General features: G+C 51.9%; 1 protein-coding gene and 1 long non-coding RNA gene across 4 annotated transcripts; one reads left to right on the forward strand and one right to left on the reverse strand.

The window, feature by feature from the left end:
• Nucleotides 1-855: 855 nt before the first annotated feature.
• LOC133417105 (uncharacterized) lies at nucleotides 856-7,219 on the reverse strand. Its single transcript, XR_009770317.1, has 3 exons — nucleotides 7,056-7,219; nucleotides 2,034-2,696; nucleotides 856-1,887 (listed from the first exon to the last, which is right to left on the reverse strand). It is a non-coding gene; the product is annotated as an uncharacterized LOC133417105 (long non-coding RNA).
• Nucleotides 2,326-18,348, forward strand: fhod1 (formin homology 2 domain containing 1). 3 transcript variants are annotated; one of them, XM_061704577.1, is made up of 25 exons: nucleotides 2,326-2,583; nucleotides 4,698-4,804; nucleotides 5,404-5,468; nucleotides 7,155-7,222; nucleotides 7,287-7,392; nucleotides 7,526-7,620; nucleotides 7,711-7,822; nucleotides 8,437-8,675; nucleotides 8,747-9,111; nucleotides 9,858-9,989; nucleotides 10,058-10,099; nucleotides 10,238-10,258; nucleotides 10,439-10,492; nucleotides 10,975-11,129; nucleotides 11,554-11,732; nucleotides 12,357-12,977; nucleotides 13,636-13,791; nucleotides 14,094-14,276; nucleotides 14,453-14,572; nucleotides 14,698-14,859; nucleotides 15,051-15,241; nucleotides 15,530-15,722; nucleotides 15,824-15,965; nucleotides 16,301-16,471; nucleotides 17,619-18,348. In XM_061704577.1, exons 1-25 carry the CDS (start codon nucleotides 2,419-2,421, stop codon nucleotides 17,696-17,698), a joined length of 3,924 nt encoding a protein of 1,307 aa, XP_061560561.1. In that variant the 5' UTR covers nucleotides 2,326-2,418; the 3' UTR covers nucleotides 17,699-18,348. The 3 variants fall into 3 exon arrangements, with proteins under 3 accessions (XP_061560561.1, XP_061560542.1, XP_061560551.1); XM_061704558.1 differs by having other exon boundaries at nucleotides 7,526-7,822; XM_061704567.1 differs by lacking the exons at nucleotides 10,238-10,258; nucleotides 10,439-10,492 and having other exon boundaries at nucleotides 7,526-7,822.
• Nucleotides 18,349-18,358: the final 10 nt, after the last annotated feature.

Raw genomic sequence — 18,358 nt, forward strand, 5'->3', positions numbered from 1 at the left:
TTTTGTTTTTGTTTTCTAAAAACACACAGCAAAAATGGCGGTGTTTTTCCAGGTATCACAGTCAAATACGAGGACAGTAGGACAAATAAAAACATGTCCTTTCAGATAAACTAATGAGCGACATTTACTTGACAAAGTCCAAAGTATTTGTTCTTTTTGTTCACTTCTGCTTTCTTAATCTCCCCCTTCCCAACCCAAAGCCCCCAGAGTCCATGTTGGGGTTCAGCCAGCATCCAACAACACCAGCCGCCCCCTCGGCCCCCTCGGCCCCCTCCCCCCGCTGGCAGCTCTCCGCGTCCTGGGGAACCTCGGCCCCCTTTTTTCTCCCTTTACTCCGGAAGGCCGCAAAAGGCAGCGAGACGTCGACCGGGGACGGCCGGACCGTCCGAGGCTGGACCCGCGTCACCTGACCTCGCGTGACCTCAGCGTCAAGAAGAAATATGTCCATAAGTTCCCGGACATCATGTCGTCGTGTGTTTCGAATGTGCATGTTTGTGTGTGCGTGCGTGCGTGCGTGCGTGCGTGTGTGACGTCAACACGAAGAAGAAATATGTCCACGTGTTTCCCTGACCTTTGACATCTTTCATACACTGTATTTAATGTGTGCGTGTGTTTTAAATGCGTGTGTGTGTGTGTAAAAGGGTTTGTGAGTGTTTAGCGCGTTTGTGTGCGCGAGAGTTTGTGCATGTGCACGCGTGAGTGTTTAGTGTGTGTTTGTGTTGCGCGCACGTGACGTCAACATGAAGAAGATGAAGAAGAAGAATTTGTCCACGCGTGTCTCCCTGGCGTCATCCCAACATCCGAGCAGGTCAAAGTTCAATTTTCGGCCCTCCTCGAAAATCTAATTTTGTCCAAAAGTAAGAGAGTAAGTTTTTTTTTTTTTTTTAAAAGTGCTACAATTATATATTTTTTAAATGCACAAATATTTGATGGAGAATCCAAATCAGAGCAAGTCCTGAGGTAGTAGTGTTGCCGTACTTGGAAAACTTGACGCCGTGACGTTGGAAGAGTGAGCGGACAGCGCCCTCTCGTGGCGACTAAGCGAGTCTCTTTTTTGAGCCGACGCAAGGGATCCATTTGCACGCGAGATGTCGCCACCGCGTTATTCTGAATCCCACGGAGCGTTCAAGGGCGCTCGAACTTTTTAGGTCTGCCGGGGCCGCACGCGCAAACATTTCCAGACACGAGCGTCACGTTCGCAAACTTGGATAGGAAAATCACACCACGATTAAGCAATTAAGACTTCGACCTTATTTCCCAAACAGTTTCCAGTCTTGACTGAGACATTTAAGACATTACACATTTAATCGCCCTAACAGAAGCAAGGTATTAGAAGTTCTTAGGGGTGTTGCGACACCCCCACTTTGCATGCTGCCCCGCCCCCTTTTCCCCTTTTTCAACAACATCCTCTGAAAAGCACTGACCTTCATTCAATGATTTCATTTTTTCGATTATTCATTCTAATAATATAGCTACGCACAATAGTCTATATGGATTTATAGCATGTGCGCACGCGCTTCGCTCAGCTTCCAGTCGCGTTCAGCGTCATATGTGGCGATTTGCTTTTTTTGTCCAATCAGATTTTCAGGTCCTATCTGTTGCCATGTAAATGTAATCTGCCCAAGGCCTTCAGAATCCCAATTGCTTGTGTCAACCAAGTCGAACACCCTTGAAATGGTGTAACCAATCAGATGTTAGATTCGGCGTTCAGCTCAATATGCGCCTGCGAATTGAAAAGACGGCCGGTGCCCATACGTATTCGTCTGGGCACCGGTGCCCTCACCCTTACCCGAGCCACGAGAGCGAGGTCGCGGTCTCGTATAACCCAAGGTCTGTGTTGCATCACCTTGATGACGTCATTTTCAAGCGCCTCTGAGGGCGTCTCACCTGAATTAAAAAAAAAAACAACCAAAAACTTTATTGACCATATTCAATGTACAAACAAAAGCAGACAAACGGACGACACATCGAAGAGTACACCAGAGGGGAGCCAGGAGGATTTGAAATGAAAACATAAACGAGCAGTTGGACACCTGAGCGTGTGGGATCGAGGAGCGACATCCGGTGGTCGTTGAGCCTCTTTGCCTTCAGAATAAAAGTTGTGAGCCAACAGGAGCCCAGCTGGAAAGCTCCACTGCCACTTCCGCGTGACAGGAAGTGACACGTTGGAACCTTTGTATGAAACAATGCAAAAACTATCATTTCGATTTTTTTGGGAGCACTTGAGCTCAACAGGTAGGTTTGGTTTCCGGTTGGGCGAGTTGACGCTGCTTTTGTTTTTCTTGTTTTGAAGGGCGCGAGCGGAAGTCGTCTCCCTTAGAGCGGCGCGCTTGTGTCGTATTGATTTAAAGGCCACTCGCGTCGGCTGGCGCGGCCTCATTTTCGCACGTTGACGCACCCGCGGCAGACGTCGTCGGCATGTCTGCGGTCACCTGCCGCGTCCAGTTCCTGCTGGACCAGGATCCTTTCATCTGTACCAACTTTCCGGAACCTCGGCGGCCTCCCTCCCTCGACGTGGACCAGAACGCGCCGCTCGGTCAACTGCTTCCGGTCGTGCACAAGCTGCTGGACGCGCCCCTCAAGGTGAGCGAAGCAGGTGACGACGTCAGCCGTTCAAGCAAAGTCCGTTGACCGATGACGTCGGTTAGCGCGACCAATTCCGCTCCACTTTCAAATCCACCCGTCAACTTTGTTGACTGGCAAAAGACAAAAGCAAAACAGCCGTTAAAGTGAATTCAAGCATTTCCTTCAATGGAGTCAGCGTCTTTCCGAGTTCAGATTTGCTAGAAGACAGAAGATTTCTTTTGAGGGTTTGAAATGTATTATTGCTTGAAAACATTGTTAGAAAATGGCACTTTATTTTTTAAAATTTTTTGATAACTTACAATAAAATCGCTCTTTAGGGTTGAGGGAGCACAAGCCCACACACAGACACACACTCAAAAACGCACGCACACAGACATGCGCACGCACGCACACACGCACAGAACCGCGCACACATGCAATGATACACACAGCCATAACCACGCACGTAGCCACAGACACACACATAACCACAGACGAACACACAACCACACACATTACACATGACTACACACACGCACACACACACACACACAATTGAATACACACACACTCTCCCCTACTGTCACATCCACACAATCTAGTTCACACACCCGCACACAACCACGCATACGTGCACACACACGCAGACGCGCACAAGTGCCACGTCACAACAGGACGGCACACACGTGACTGTTTGTTTGTTTTGATGTGTATGCGTGCATGCGTGTGGATGTGTGTATTTTCTATTTGTTTCGTTTGCCCGTGTGTGTGGTAACGTGTATTTGTGTGCGCGTGCGTGTAGTGCACGTACGAATATTGTTTAGCGCTTCCGGTACGTTCTGGACAGGGGCGGAGCTTGAAGCGAGCGCACGTATCTGTAAGCGTGCCGTCTTCCTGTCACCGTGGCAACGGGAAGGCGTTCTTCGGCTCCCTCGCTTCGAAAGGAGCCTTTATTGTGAAAGGGGCGGAGGTCGGAGTGAGCGAATCCTCCGTGAGGAATGTGGACCTACCGCAAGACTCGCACTTCCTCTCCGCAACCTCGCACACTCCCACAGCACGCTCATGTGTACGCCTGTACGTATGTGGTTTTGAGTGCACTTGTGCGTTTGTATGTTTGTGTACACGTTAGCATGTATGTGGGTCTATATGCACTAGGGCTGCCAAAAAAACGAACCAGTGGCCGATTATGTTGCCGATTATTCCACAAATCGGATCGCGTCGCTGGCGCTGGGCCGAACCCACCGATGTCCAAATTTGGTCACGTTGCCTATCTTTTCCGCTGTTGAAAATGGCTCGCTCTCTTTGACGATTAATGGCACAACAATACATTCCGTTTTTCGGTTTTGGAGGCACGAGGATTCCGCCCGACGTCGTCGATGTGTAAATGGTGCCGCTCTCACACGACCATCGTTGGCTTCCAGCTTGACGTGTGCGCAAGAGATAATGAAGGTCATTTGTAACCTTTATTTATCCAGCTACAACAACCGTTTCTTATTTACAATGTGGCTCTGGACATTCAACTTTTAATCCACTTTGCAGCTTGGAGCCCAATTCCTGAAATGGTTGTGCAAATTAAATGAAGGCGCAACTCTGGCCTTGAACATTTTTAGCTGTAAATGTTTATTGCACTTTAAAACGGAACCAAAAACGCTTTTGTCGATCGTTCTTTTACTAATAGCACATGACAAACCTCGTGAAAGTCTACTGAGAAATGAGCAAGTTCTGGTTCCTTTTCAGTGAAGGTGATCGGAACGTTGACCCTGCCAACATGGCCGCCACGTCGGCACATCGCTAACGGCCTGCCGAGCTGCTGTTCCTAGCCGTGCTTCTTACGTGACATCGAACGCATAACCTGTGCGCTGAGGCTACAGGAATCGTCATCGATTAGATGACGATTTTAGACGTTCATGGCTTGAAGCAAGTAGCTCACACCTGTTGACGCTAAAATTAGCAGCTAACCGGGCGAGCTAAGAGCTCACCAAAATGAGTGTTTGTTTGTTTGTGCCGTGTACTTGAATGTGTGTACTGAATGCTGCCAACAATGTGAATATCATATCTTATTTTATCTTGTGCGTGTGCGTGTGTGTGTGTGTGTGTGTGTGTGTGTGTGTGTGTGCGCGCGCGCACGTCAGTTGGAGGAGTGCACGTTGCAGCTGTCTCCTCAGGGGAACTACTTGGACTTGGACTCGTCTCTGGCGGAGCAGCACGACGAGCTGGAAAACTTCTACCAGGACGTCGCGTAAGAAGCCGCGACTGCCGCCGCGCTACCCGCAATCCTCTGGCGCACGCGTGCACACGCTTGCTATTTCCATGGCGATGCCACTGTCCAAACTCCATTTCGAAATGTGCGCGTGTGCATCGTCGCCAAGAGACTGCGCTGACATTCTCCTTCAGCGTTCGAACAAACGTACCTTCTTTCTTTACCCCCCCCCCCCCCCCCCCCCCCCGCCTCCCTTTTCACATTTGCACAATTCCAAGTTTCCGTGTTTCCATGCGCTCATCCTGGCACGCTGGCGTCATGACACATTTTTAGAAACTCAGCTGCCCTTGGATCAACACATACGCACTGAAGAAGACGCACAAACGCGCACTCGCATACACACATTCACATTCTCACACACACACACACACACGCGTTAAAGCATCTCGTTCGCAGTACACGCACACACTCTCACGCACAGATTGTCATCTTGGTGTGTTTGTGTGCGTGCGCGCGCGCGTGTGTGTGCTCGTCTTCTCGTTCATATTGAGACTTTTCTTCCATTTGACTCAACGCGCGCGTGTGTGTGTGTGCGCGTGTGTGTGTGTGTGTGTGTGTGTGTGTGTGTGAGTGAACAGGAAGGGGAAGAAACCCATCTTGATCCTGAGGACACATTTGTCTGTGCGAGTCCACACCATCCTGGGTAATTATGATTATGATATATAAAAAAAATAAACCTCATGCTAATCATAAATGATTCCGATTTTTCTGATGATTATTATAGTTGCACTTGATGACAGGACTTCTCTCGACCACCCTCCTTGAATGCTGTTTGCAAGCCATCACCATCACAAAACCTCCTAATGCAATTTAATTCTAACAAAAGTGAGATTAGCTGCGACCAATGATATTTTGGGGGAGGGGGATATCTTCAGTGGACAGAATTAGAATGACTGAAAGTTGTTTCGGTTACATGGCGATAAGTTACGCTCGGTCACATGACGGAAGTGGGTTTCCCGACTGTTGGGTTTATTTTTGTTATTTTTTTTGAAATTTCTTGTCATCTCAAACACTGCCTCGACTTATCTTGCGCGTCCAAACCTTTTTTCAAATGTGCTGCTTTCTTCCGTCTCTGTCGTCCTCGTCTCCTTTTGTTCCGTTTTGCCACCAACAGGAAATACCAGGCTAACTTTATCAGGACCGCTTCCTGTCTCCACACTGCTAACAACGCTGCGTGCGTGCGTGCGTGCGTGCGCGCGCGTGCGCACGTGTATCCCCATTTTTGCAAGTTGTGTGTGTCCTTATGTGTTTGCAGCACGCTGTGTTTTTGCATGTGTGTCTGTACTGTGTTTTGTGTGTGTGTGTGTATGGCCCAGCAACATGTGACACACACACACACACACACACTAATCGATCTTAGTAAATAAGAAGGTAACCAATCAGACGTCAGATGTCATGTGGGCACTGTTAGCCTTAGCGTCTTCGCAGCCAAACAAAGAATGAAAACATTGGCAAATATTTGTGTCGCACGCTTTCGCGAGTGTGGCGGGGCGGGGTGGGCGGTGAGTGCGTGTGTCACAACCAAAGTGTGTGCGTGACTTCGACTGCGTTGGGAATCGTTGAATCATTCGTAACGCCCTAACCACGCGAAACCGTTTCATGTCGTGGACTATAAAGTTCATGACCACGAAAAGTCCCGTTTTAGTGAACGGGGAGTATTCAATTAATCGTAGTCAAGTGTGTACTGTCGTTCCCAATGCAAAGTTGCATGAGGAATCGTTCATCATTCCTTACCCACGAATCACGAGGACGGGATTTATAAATGGTGGACGACATAGTTGACACGCGTTGCTGAAACGATGACTTGAATGCTCCCGGATGACCTTATTCTTGTGGTGTTGCAGTAAGATCCCAACTTGATGACCCGCGTCCAGGCAAGGGAAACCTAGATCCATATATTTTGTTCGTCATCGGGGTCTTTGAGCTCTGCTTTGTCTGGTCCCTCACCTAGGACCTGTTTGCCACGGGTGACCCTGCCAGGGGCGTGAAGCCCCAGACAACTTAGCTCCTAGGATCATTGGGACACACAAACCCCTCCGCCACGATAAGGTGACGGCTCAAGGAGGGGTGGTCTCCCGATATCGAAGATATTCAAATTGTGCACATCTCATTTTATATCGTGGATATTTGCAAATCTCGTTTGAAAGTAGTTTCACCTTCTTATCACACGGGCGCTTGCGTTCCAGACCACCCCCGCGGTGGATGATGCGTATGTCTGCATTGTACTTACCCCGGTCCCCAAGTTGCTCACAGAAAGAGTCGCAAAAACCGAATCCTGCAGCACAAACGGCGGTGACTTCACTTCCTGTTTCCCGCCATTGTCTTGCAGAGAAATTGTACAACAGTCACGGTCCGGAGCTGCGGCGCTCGCTCTTCTCGCTCAAGCAGCTCTTCCAGGTAAGGCCCGCCACGCCCACTGCTATGACATCATCACGGCGTCATCGTGACCTCGTCGCGACAGGACGACAAGGACCTGGTTCCGGAGTTCGTGGCGTCCGAGGGTTTGACGTGTTTGGTCAAAGTCGGCGCTGAGGCCGACCACAACTACCAGAACTACATCCTCAGAGGTTGCAGGCACACGTGCGTGCACGTGCGCAGTTACCGCGGTGACATCCTTCTCTTAGTGTGTGCGTGTGTGCGCTTTGTTTGTGCGTTTGCGTATGCATGTGTTTGCGCGCACATATGTCCGCGTGTTCCCAGCTCTGAGCCAGATCATGTTGTTCGTGGACGGCATGGACGGAGTCATCAACCACAGCGAGACGCTGGAGTGGCTCTACACCTTAACAGGAAGTCAGGTCAGTCGTGTGCGAGCGCGAGTCGCGATGCTTTTCCGGCTGTGTTACAAACAAACCGAGATGGCCGATTGGCGTCTGTTTTGCGTTCAGTCTCGCCTGCTGGTCAAAACGTCGTTGAAGCTCCTCATCGTCTTTGTGGAATATAAAGAATCCAACAGCCCGATCCTCATCGACGCCGTCAACGCTGTGGACGCACGAAGAGGTGCGCGCACGTTTTCCTGGGAGTCGTCGACAGTCCGCCAAAATGTTAATAATTGCGTACATCAATCGTTTAAGAACCCGTTAATGTTCCCTTTTGTGGCTATAAAAATGAGACCAAGGTCAGTCATTTCAAAACTGTGACCACTAACCCTGTGCAATGCAATTGGGGAGGGTGGAAGTGCGGTTAGTTGCACAAGCGTGCACACACCCTCTTGTAACTGGGGAGGGGGACGGGATTAGGATGAACCGGTCACATTCAGACTCGTACTAAACTGGAGTCGGCATACGGCTGCCACCGTTTAAAACGCACCCGAGTCACCCCGAGTAAAGTTCAGCTGTTCATTGATCTTCGAGATCACAAGAACCTGGCAATTGAGCAGGGTGTGTAGACTATTTCTGTCCTCGTTTGTTGGCCCTGACAAGCTTACGTTGCGCAGCTAGCTGATGGTTAGCTGTTAACTTTGACCAATGGAAGCATAGAAGCACCTCGAATCAAAGTGTTCATTCCTTGGAGAAAGTGTTGGAGTTTCTGGTGGGCAGCAATCAAGCTCCAGTGCAATGCATTGTGGGTATGTGAACAATTACGTGTGCGTGTGTGTGCCTTGCGCGTATTAGGCGAGAAGCCGTGGTCGTACGCGATGGACGTCCTTCGCGAGAAAGCCGGCTGTGACTGTGAGCTCCTGGTGTTCGCCATGACGTTGGTCAACAAAACGCTGGCGGCGCTTCCCGACCAGGATTCTTTCTACGATGTGACCGACTGTCTGGAGAGTCTCAAAATGGAAGACGTGGTCCACAGGAACCTCACCAACGCGGCCACCGAACCGGACCTCCGGGCGCAGTTCGCCATATACGAGGTAGGACACGCCCACTATGCCGCACAACATCCGCAACGCTGCAAACTCTCCAGGCGAGCGTGTGCGTCCAGACAGCTTTGCGTTACGAGGACGCCGACATCCCGGACTCGTCCCCTCACGTGCGGAAAGAGCGCCGTAAGATGGCCGCCGGCGAGCAGGAAGGCCGCAGGAGTCTGCGCTCATCCAATCAGAACATCCCTGACCTGCCGGCGTCCTCGGCCGGCTCCTCCCCCTGCGCGTCGCCCGCCTCCGCCGGTAGCCCCGCCCTCTCCGCCTCAGACCCGAGCAGTGCCGCCTCCAGCCCCTCGGGATCGCTCGGGGGCTCTCCGACTCCGCCGCCTCAATCTCTTTCGCCTCCTCCTCCTCCTCCTTCCTTGACCCCGCCACCCCTCCGCCTGCAGGACGATGACGACGCCAAGACTCCGCCGGCCGGCCCGTAAGTGCTTCTCTCCCTCGGCCGATCGCGGCCTGACGCCAACGGCGACGTTTGCGGACTGAGCCCTGCGGCCGAAAAACAAACAAACAAACAAACAAACAAAAACACGACTTCAAGATTTTAAAGCATAAATATACCCCGAACTATGATCCCAAAACGCGTTTTAAAATCATTTCAAACTCCTTTTACAAATGCTACCCTTCCAAAAAAATGAGCTTCTCCATCCATTTTCTTCTGCTAAGCCGGAGTCGGTCGCTGAAGCGGGGAAGCCCAGACTTCCCCTCTCCCCAGCCGCTTCGCCGAGGCGGTTTTTGGGGAAAAGCCAAATTGCGCGAAAGGCGAAAAAAATCCGACGCATCCGAAAAACATCATTAGCATCTTCGCAAAACATGTCGCAGATCGTCAAACTTCATTTGGGACACCCGACGGTAAAGACATTTGGGCATCTTGGAAAGGGCGTTGAGCTTAAAATGGATTACAGCTGCCAATATTTCAAATACGCTATGATACTCCAATATTCAGTGGGCCGCGTCTTCACGGCTCATTGATCAAATGATATGAAAATGAGCTCGAGATCACGGATTCCCAGCACACCTTGCCGTTTGGCGGTCTCGACTTCTCCCTTTTGGTGCACGTGGCTTTGTCTCTTGTTTGTCGGGTCTTTTAACCACGGGTGTGTGTCCCCCCCCCCCCCGGACCCCGTCCCTCCTTGTCTTCGCCCTGCGCCGTGGCCTCGGTGCCGGCAGGAGTCGCTCTTTCCTCAGCCACCACATGTCCTCTTTGGGTCTGAGCAGAAAGTCCAGGACCTTAGCCAACGCCGGCGGCACCCGAGACCAGGACACGCCTGCTTCCTCTCAGGACACGCCCACTTCCTGCAGGTCTGCACGTGCACACGCCGAACATACGATGCAGTGCCGTCCGCTAATGTGTGTGCGTGTTTGCGCAGGTCGCCGACAGATCATGCGAGTGTCAACAGGATGTCTTTCAAGTGAGTCCCGGAGAGTGAATGTAACGTTGCCACGGTGACGCGTGCTTTCCCCCACCCCCCACCCCCCCTTGTCGGAAAACGCGTCACTTCCCGTCTGGTTGCTTGAAAAGATTTTGTGCGCACTCTTTCCTCACACAGCGACGAGCTCGTCTTCCACTAGTGAGTACCCGCCTCCTTTTCACCTCCATCTGCTTCCTGGTTTGTCACCTCATCAGTCACGTGATGCGCCGTTCACGCGTTGTACTGTTGCCACGGCAACCCAAGCCGGAGCCCGACGGGCTTCGGCGTGACGTCACGCATAAGCTTGTGTGTTGTGTGCGTGCGCGTGTGTCTCTGCAGCCCAGACGAGTGTAACATGAACGCGGACGACAAACCCGTTCTGAGGAGGTTTGAGTAAGTCTGGCAGCTGAAGCAATGCATGCTGGAAACTGTGCGTGCGTGCGTGCGTGTGTGTGTGTTTTACTATTTTGTGTCTTACTACCGCTTCGTCGATTTCTATTTTGTATGTTTGTGTGTTGCTCCTATGTGTGCGTTATCCATGTCTGTGTGTCCTATGCGCATGTGTGTGATTGTGCGTGTTTCGATGGCGATGGTGTGCAGTAGTGTCGGAGAAGTTGGGTGGTGTCTAATTGCTGGCTTGGGTTCGTTGGTGATGAATTGCTTTGAAATGAACCGATCAGCCAATCAAGTGATGTATTTCTCAAGGTTCCGCCTCCTCGCCTCAAAGACTCGTGTTTTCAACAATAAAACGTCAACCCTCAAAGAGACATCAACGACGACCGTCTCCACGGTGTCGGATCGTCCGTCAGGCGTCTTTGAACAGATGGTCGCGACATCACTTCCGACTCTTGACTGGTGACTCTGCCCCCTCCCAGAGACAACTTCCTGCGCAGTTTGGCCACCACCCAATGGGAGAAGAGGAGGCGAAGTTTCAAATCGAGTCACTCCAAGCTGTCCTCGTCTGATGACGTCATCAGCCAGAGACCAACGCCAAAGGAGGATGCCGACAATGGAGGACTTCCTGCCAACGGTACGTTTCACAATAAAAGCCTCTGACAAGTGTTACACTCTGCGGGTACTAGTGCAGAAATGATCCCCACTACTTATTCAAGCCATTGCTCCCTCGTCTTTATGTAATCATGAGAAGCGTAAACTCATGCAATAGTGGGCGCACGTTGACAAATTGATACATATCCATTGATGCACGTCTGTGAGATAACAGCATTTGTTTTGTCTGCAATGCAAAATGGCTGCCTCATCGCAGATCCCGCTGGCGTATTGCAAGATGCCGAAGCGCCCCCCAGTGGCGTTCGCGCTGAAGACAACTTGAGTGTCATTTGTGAAAGGAGGCCAAAATGGAACTCTTGACACCGAGATGCATTTGTGTTAGTTTTCATGCAATAGACGAATAACGGTAATAATAATTCAACCGCCATCTTTGTTTTCCCACTCAGGTGACGGCGAGGCGGGAGGTTCGCGGGGGGGGCGGGTGCTGGAGCGCCTGTCCAGCCTCCGAGCGCGCTCGGTGGAACCTGCCGTCCCCAGCGAGAGCAGCGCCTCCCGCAGGGCGGAACTGGAAGGGCTGGAAGGCTCCGCCCAGGTGGCGCTGGCGAGGCTTGTGGAAGAGCGACAGGTCAGAAGGTCGACGGCAACGTGGCGTCATGTGACTTTATAGCCCCGCCTCCGGCTAGATGCCGCTTGAATTGCTGCTGGTGTAAGATCTTTGGTTGTGTCGCCCCCTGTTGGTCACGTCACCAAACATAACTATCATTTAGCGCAGCGGTGTCAAACGTACGGCCCGCGGGCCAGAACCGGCCCGTCAGGGAGTCTAATCCGGCCCGCGTTATGTTGTTTTATAAAATGTACATACAGTTTATAGATCTACTGTGATCTCTTAAGTTGCAACTGTAAATGAAAACACTGATTCACAATGTAGTTGAAATTGACATTTGAGAGTGCTCATTTGATTTGCAACAAGATAATAATGAATGAATGTGAATATTTTCACAAATGTAGTTGGGATTTTGCGCAGCCAAAAAAATGGTTAAAAAAAAATGAGATTGACAGCCCTGATTTAGCGCAAGAACATGTTTTTGTGCATGCTGGCCAATCGGTGCTGTTGTAACCTCTTTGCTAATTTCGCCCTCTGTTGGTTCAAAACTTTGTTGATATGGAATGACAGGAACGCTTGTGATTAGTGGTGGTGTTTGTGGGTGGGGCTAAATAACTGTGTGTGTGTGTGTGTGTGTGTGTTCAGAAGAGTTGCGTGCGTCAGCAGAGCAGCGTGGATGTGGAGAGTACCGCCCACCGCCCGGAGAACACTCAGATGACCCCTCTGGGTCCCGGTGGTCTGGGGGACGCGTGGGACCACCTTCAGCTGAGCGGTGCCAACCTTCGCATCAAAGACTTGGACTTCTCAGATCTCCTGGACGAGGAGGACATTGACGTTCTGGACATGGACACCTCAGACTCCGCCTCTTTCGGCCTTCATGCGCCGCCTCCCTTAGGGGGGCCTCCTCCTCCTCCTCCTCCTCCTCCTCCTCCTCCTCCGCCGCCGCCCCTTGCAGGTCCCGTACCTCTGCCACCGCCCCCTCCTCCGCCGCCCCTCCCTGGCGGTCTGGCTCCTCCTCCGCCGCCGCCGCCCCTCCCTGGCGGTCCGGTCCCCCCCCTTCCTCCCTCGTGTGGGGCGGCGTCACCATTAGGGAAGAAGAAGAAGACCGTGAAGTTGTTCTGGCGCGAACTGAAGCAGACTGAGCTGCCCACCAAGTGTCGCTTTGGCCGGGGCACCGTGTGGTCGTCTCTAGACAAGGTGCAAGTGGACACGGGGCGGCTCGAGCACCTGTTTGAGTCCAAAGCAAAAGAGATGCACATCGCCAAGGTAAGCATGGATGTTAAATTAGTTTCACCTTCAGCATTAGTTCCTTATTTGTCACCGGAAGGGCAATTGGTTCTGCAGCAAGTTGTCCTGTTTATCGACTCTCGGAACACGTTTTTTGTTTGGTAGAAGGAACGCATTTGAACAAACTGACTTTTATGGCCTAACGTCGGTAGATGAATAACACCGAGCACAACCGGCACAAAACACACCGTTAAAAAGTAGGGGGTCGGACCGTCGCCTTTGGAGGCGCATAAAGTATTATCAATCTGCGTCCATGGACGCAAGCTTTTCACCCGCCCTACGCGTGTGCGTGTGCGTGTGCGTGTGTTGCTGAAGTGATTCCACACACAGCCAGTCAAAGGCGTAACCCACTAAAAATATGAGTCCTACCGACGTGCGCGAGCCAATCAGAGGCAGACTAGGACGACATATTTCAAAGCGTGAATTTCTGGCCTTTGCGCTGGTGTGGACAGGCCACCAAATCAAGGAAAAAAGTGAAAAGCGACTCCATTGAAGAACTATGACTGTGTCAACGTGGAACTGCGGCAGTTTCCAGAGAGAGTACAAACGTCGGGGAAAAAGAGCCGTCTGCGATTTCTCCGGCCCGTCCCTTTCTGGACATCCCGGGTCACATCACCGCGATGTCGTTTGTGCACAGAAAGCAGCGGAGACCAAGAAGTCCGAGATCCTGGTCCTGGACTCCAAGAGGAGCAACGCCATCAACATCGGGATGACGGTCCTGCCCGCCGTTCACGTCATCAAGACCGCCATCCTCAATTTTGACGAGTTCGCCATCAGCAAGGAGGGCATCGAAGTGGGTGCCAATTTGGGTTCCTCTTTAAAAGACGGCAAGGACCCGAAGGGGTCACACCACTCGACTACATGCTGTCACGCAAACGGTCGGAAGTCGAATGCATTCAATCAATCTGAACCAAACAGAATTTAAGTAGACTAAACTGATCTGGATTGAAGCAAACGTAGTGCTAGTTGAGTAGAGTAAGAGTAATCTATATATATATATATATATATATATATATACCTCAACCATTTAGTGATTTATAGACCAGTGGCAGAACTTTTTATAAAATCCAAGCATGTTTGTTGCGTGCGGAGCAGAAGATCCTGACCATGACGCCCAGCGAGGAGGAGCAGCAGAAGATCCAGGAGGCCCAGTTGGCCAATCCGGACGTTCCGTTGGGGACGGCCGAGCGGTTCCTCTTTAGCTTGGCCTCCGTCAGCGCCTTGACCCCCCGCCTGCAGCTCTGGTCCTTCAAGGTCAACTACGAGGCACTGGAGAAGGTCACGCGCGCGCACACACACACACACACACAGACACGGCAAAAGTACTCCACTCAAGTACTCGAGTACAGTCGCCAATTCTCGTAATTGGTTACTTCACACATGTACACGCACGTTCCCGCACGCACGATTGTCCGCCGAGTGCTTTGGTTGGAGATGGTCTCGTTGTGGCGCAGGAGATCGCGGAGCCGCTGTTTGACCTGAAGCTGGCCATGGAGCAGCTGGCGACCAATCAGACCTTCAGGAGGATCCTGGCCACGCTGCTCGCCATCGGGAACTTCCTCAACAGCTCCGATGTCAGCACGCACACGCGCCCGTTTCGTCCGCTTTCGCTGCAGCGCTTGACCCTGTGTGTGTGTGTGTGTGTGTGTGTGTGTGTGTGTGTGTGCGTGTGTGCGTGCGCGCGCGTGTGCGCGCTTAGGCTGTGGGTTTTGAGCTGGCCTACCTGGAGAAGGTGGTGGAGGTGAAGGACACGGTTCACAGGCAGTCTTTGCTTCATCACACCTGCAACCTCATCACGGAAAATGACCCGCAATCCTCGGACGTCTACTCGGAGATCCCCGCCGTCACGCGTTCGGCCAAGGTGCCTCGTCGCACTTTGGCGTCGCTCGTCGCGGCTTACTCTCATTTGGCATCTTTTTTTTTTTTTTTTTTTCTTTTTGGGTCCTTGTTTGTTTCCTTTTGATTTTGGCGTCTCATTTCGAGTCACCCGCTTCCATTTTGTCCGCGTGACTTCGGCATCCGACCGAACGCAGCGTTTTGTTTTGACGGCAGGTGGACTTTGAGCTTCTGGGCGAGAACCTGGTTCAGCTGGAGAGACGCTGCAAAGCGTCGTGGGAAAACCTGAAGGTGGTGTCCAAGCACGAGACCAAACCCACTCTGAAGAACAAGCTGGCCGACTTCCTGAAGGACTGCACGCGGAGGATCGTCATCCTCAAGGTCGTCCACAGGAGAGTCATCAACAGGTTAGCCCGGAAGCGAGCGCAAGGCCGATCTCGGCACGGTCGCGTCGGTCTTCTTTATGGCAGCTTCCGCTCGCTCCTGCCGGTGAACCTGATACTAAAAACGATAGCGGCCGATACGCGCGAGACTCCGAGAAGACCCGGCAGACGGAAAGCCTGGCCCGTGTTATGCATGAAACTGTCCCCCCCCCCCCCCCCCCCAAAAAATGGACTTTGATGGCCCTTGAAGTTATCGTAGTGAACCTTTCTGTTGGCAAGCATGGATGCTAATGCCAGCATTGTGCGCGACAGGTTCCACTCCTTCCTGCTTTTCCTGGGTCAGCCGGCGGCGTCCGTGCGGGACACCAAGGTGACCTGGTTCTGCCGCGTCATCAGCGAGTTTTCGCTCGAGTACCGCACCATGCGCGAGAGGGTGCTCACGCTAAAGCGCAAGCGAGACCAGCACAGAGAGAGGACAAAAACGCGAGGGAAGATGATCACCGAGGTGAACACGCGCACACCAAACGTCTGTTGTGTCTGTTGTGTGTGCGTTTGTTAATTGCGGGCGCGCGTGTGTGTTAACGTGTCTCGTGACGTACTTCTCAGACGGAGAAATTCTCGGGGGCAGTGTCGCGTTGCGACAGCCCGGCTCTGGAGGCGGAGCCCGAGCAGGAGGCGGAGCACCAGCAAATGACCCATATGCTGACCGAGGATCAGCGAGCGCCGAGGCGCTCGCGCACCACCCGCAGTAAGGGGCCCATCGAAGTAATTCATTCAATCGGTCAAAGCGGGCGCTGGCATGCTAATGAGATGCCAATCAGGTAGGCACGCTGTGTTTTGCTGGTTTGTGGACGGCGAGAAGGAGAGGAGCGCGCTTGGTTTTGGACTCGCCTTCCTTCTACGCCGCCGGAAGGAAGTCAAGTCAAACTTGACTTCCCCTTCCAGTTGTCGTTGCTCTATTCCGCTTTCACTCCAATGATCGTTGTTCATTTCCGCGCGACTTGTCTTTCCGTTGCTGCTCCACTTTTGCACGAGCGCCTTCGCCTCCATTTCTTGACTTAAGCTGCGACTTTGCGCGCGCAGGTTCTGCGGGCCCGGTTCTGGGACATCCGGGTCCGTCGTCTTCGTCGCCTCAGGACGAAGACGCCGCGGACGACATCATGGAGCGTCTGGTCAAGTCGGTCACCAGGAACCGCTCGGGCAGGACGTCCAGTCCCAAAACCCGAAAGCGGTCCCGAGTCAACAGGAAGTCCAGTAAGTGCGTTAATGGCATCTACTCTTCGGCCTGGTACACACGAGGGATTTTTTTTTTTTAGCTGCTGCAGCGTACGGACCCCACACAGGAAGATTTAAAACAAAAAAATAAATAAATAAAATAAAATAAAAAATGGAATTGAACCGTTATGCTCGTACTGCGGTGGGGTGGGGGGGGTGGGGGGGGGTGGGCGTGCTCCGGTCATCTCCACAAAGGACACCGCACAGACTCTGATTCCGGTCCTCCGCTGAGCTCAAAGTCTCGCGTGATCTCGCAAAAACGAAGACGAGCAGACACTTGCGGGTATGCGCCGATGTTACCCGAGGGGATCGGCGGCGAGACCGTTGTCGTCAAGAACGACATTGATGCAAAAGATGACATCGGGGAGGACGTGTTTTTTTTTTTTTTTGGGGGGTTTTGCTCTATGTTTAGTTTTTTGCGGGGCTCTTTTTGATTGGCTACATTCTGTTTACGTCACAATTCTCGGCGTCGCCACCCGAGCGAGTTTTGGTGGTCAATCTCAAACGCGTTCCTTATTTGAGATTGCCCGGCCCGGCCTGTTTCGGACCCCAAAATCGGGACGAATCCGCGAAGCGCTTCCGTCTTGTGCCGTCAAGGTCGTCGTGCGCGGGGGCGGACGTGTTTTGTGGCTCGACGTCGTCTTCGGTGTTGTGGCCATAAACACCGAGGACGCTAAGCCGTTCTCAGCTGATAGGAATCGTCGCGGTTTGCGCCGTTCGAACAGTTTTCCCAAGGGCATCGCGGCGGCCATCGCTGCTTCAGTCTGTTTGCTGACAACATAGCGCCGACACGGCCGCAGAAGACGATTTTTTTTTTCCCGATTGCCGCTGTACTTGACGGAGGCGGCGTCTTCGCTAGTGTCGGGTTCTGGGAGCGATCCCCCCCCTCCGGGGGAGGCCTCTTCCGAGCCGCGTCGGGCGTACCGAACCCCAGTGCGGGTCCAGGTCCAGGTTATTTTTAATCACCGCTCATCGTTAATGTGAAGATACTGATCGTGTTAAGGATTTTCTTAGTCATTGGGAAACGGATGCAAATCAACATGCAACATTTTATTTGTATAAATCTCTTCAAATATTTCCGTTTTCAAATGAGAGTGTGTGTGCGTGCGTGCGTGCGTGCGTGCAGTGAGGAGGACTCTGAAGAGCGGCATCAGCGTGGACACGGTCCAGGTTTTGGGACTGGACAAGAGCGGCGAGGACGTCTGACGTAAGACGACACAACAGCAAGAAAATGTTCAAGTCTGCACCTTTTTTAAACACCAAAAAAACATTTTAACTTTTCACTCAAACATCAAAGCGAAACTTGAAAGTTATTATTTAGATTTTTTTTTTGGGGGGGGGGGGGGGTGAACTTGAATGCTTTTTCTAAATTTGCAAAGAAAAACTCCACATTTTTGTCACTTGCTGGTCCTGAGCACGTCTTCAAACTTTTGCCTTTGCCCCCCCCCCCCCCCGTCCCCCCCTAGCGGATGTTACACGCACACCTTTTGGACTACATGTTAATATTGTTAACTTAAATGAAAGTTTGTTGTGCATTGTTTACTGGGTGAACATACAATTTAATAAATGCATTTTGAATACAACAATTGAGACCGGCACGGCCGCGCTGCACACTCGGTGGTACCGACAGAATCGGGTCGGAAAGACTAAACCGAAAGAAGCCTTTTGGAGTTGCTCGTCAGGCTTTGGAATACAAGGGAAGCATGTAGTGGATGCGATGAATAAATACCATGTTTAAATAAACATAACGGTGAAGTAATAATAGTATAGTGTGTGTGTGTGTGTGTGTGTGTTTAAAAGTGCGCCCCAGCCCCCACTGCAGAATGGGTCGAGAACCGCCACTGCGTGGAGCGAGCGAATGACTCC

This window comes from Phycodurus eques, chromosome 2 (assembly GCF_024500275.1).
Source record: "Phycodurus eques isolate BA_2022a chromosome 2, UOR_Pequ_1.1, whole genome shotgun sequence".
Classification (NCBI taxonomy): Eukaryota; Metazoa; Chordata; class Actinopteri; order Syngnathiformes; family Syngnathidae; genus Phycodurus; species Phycodurus eques.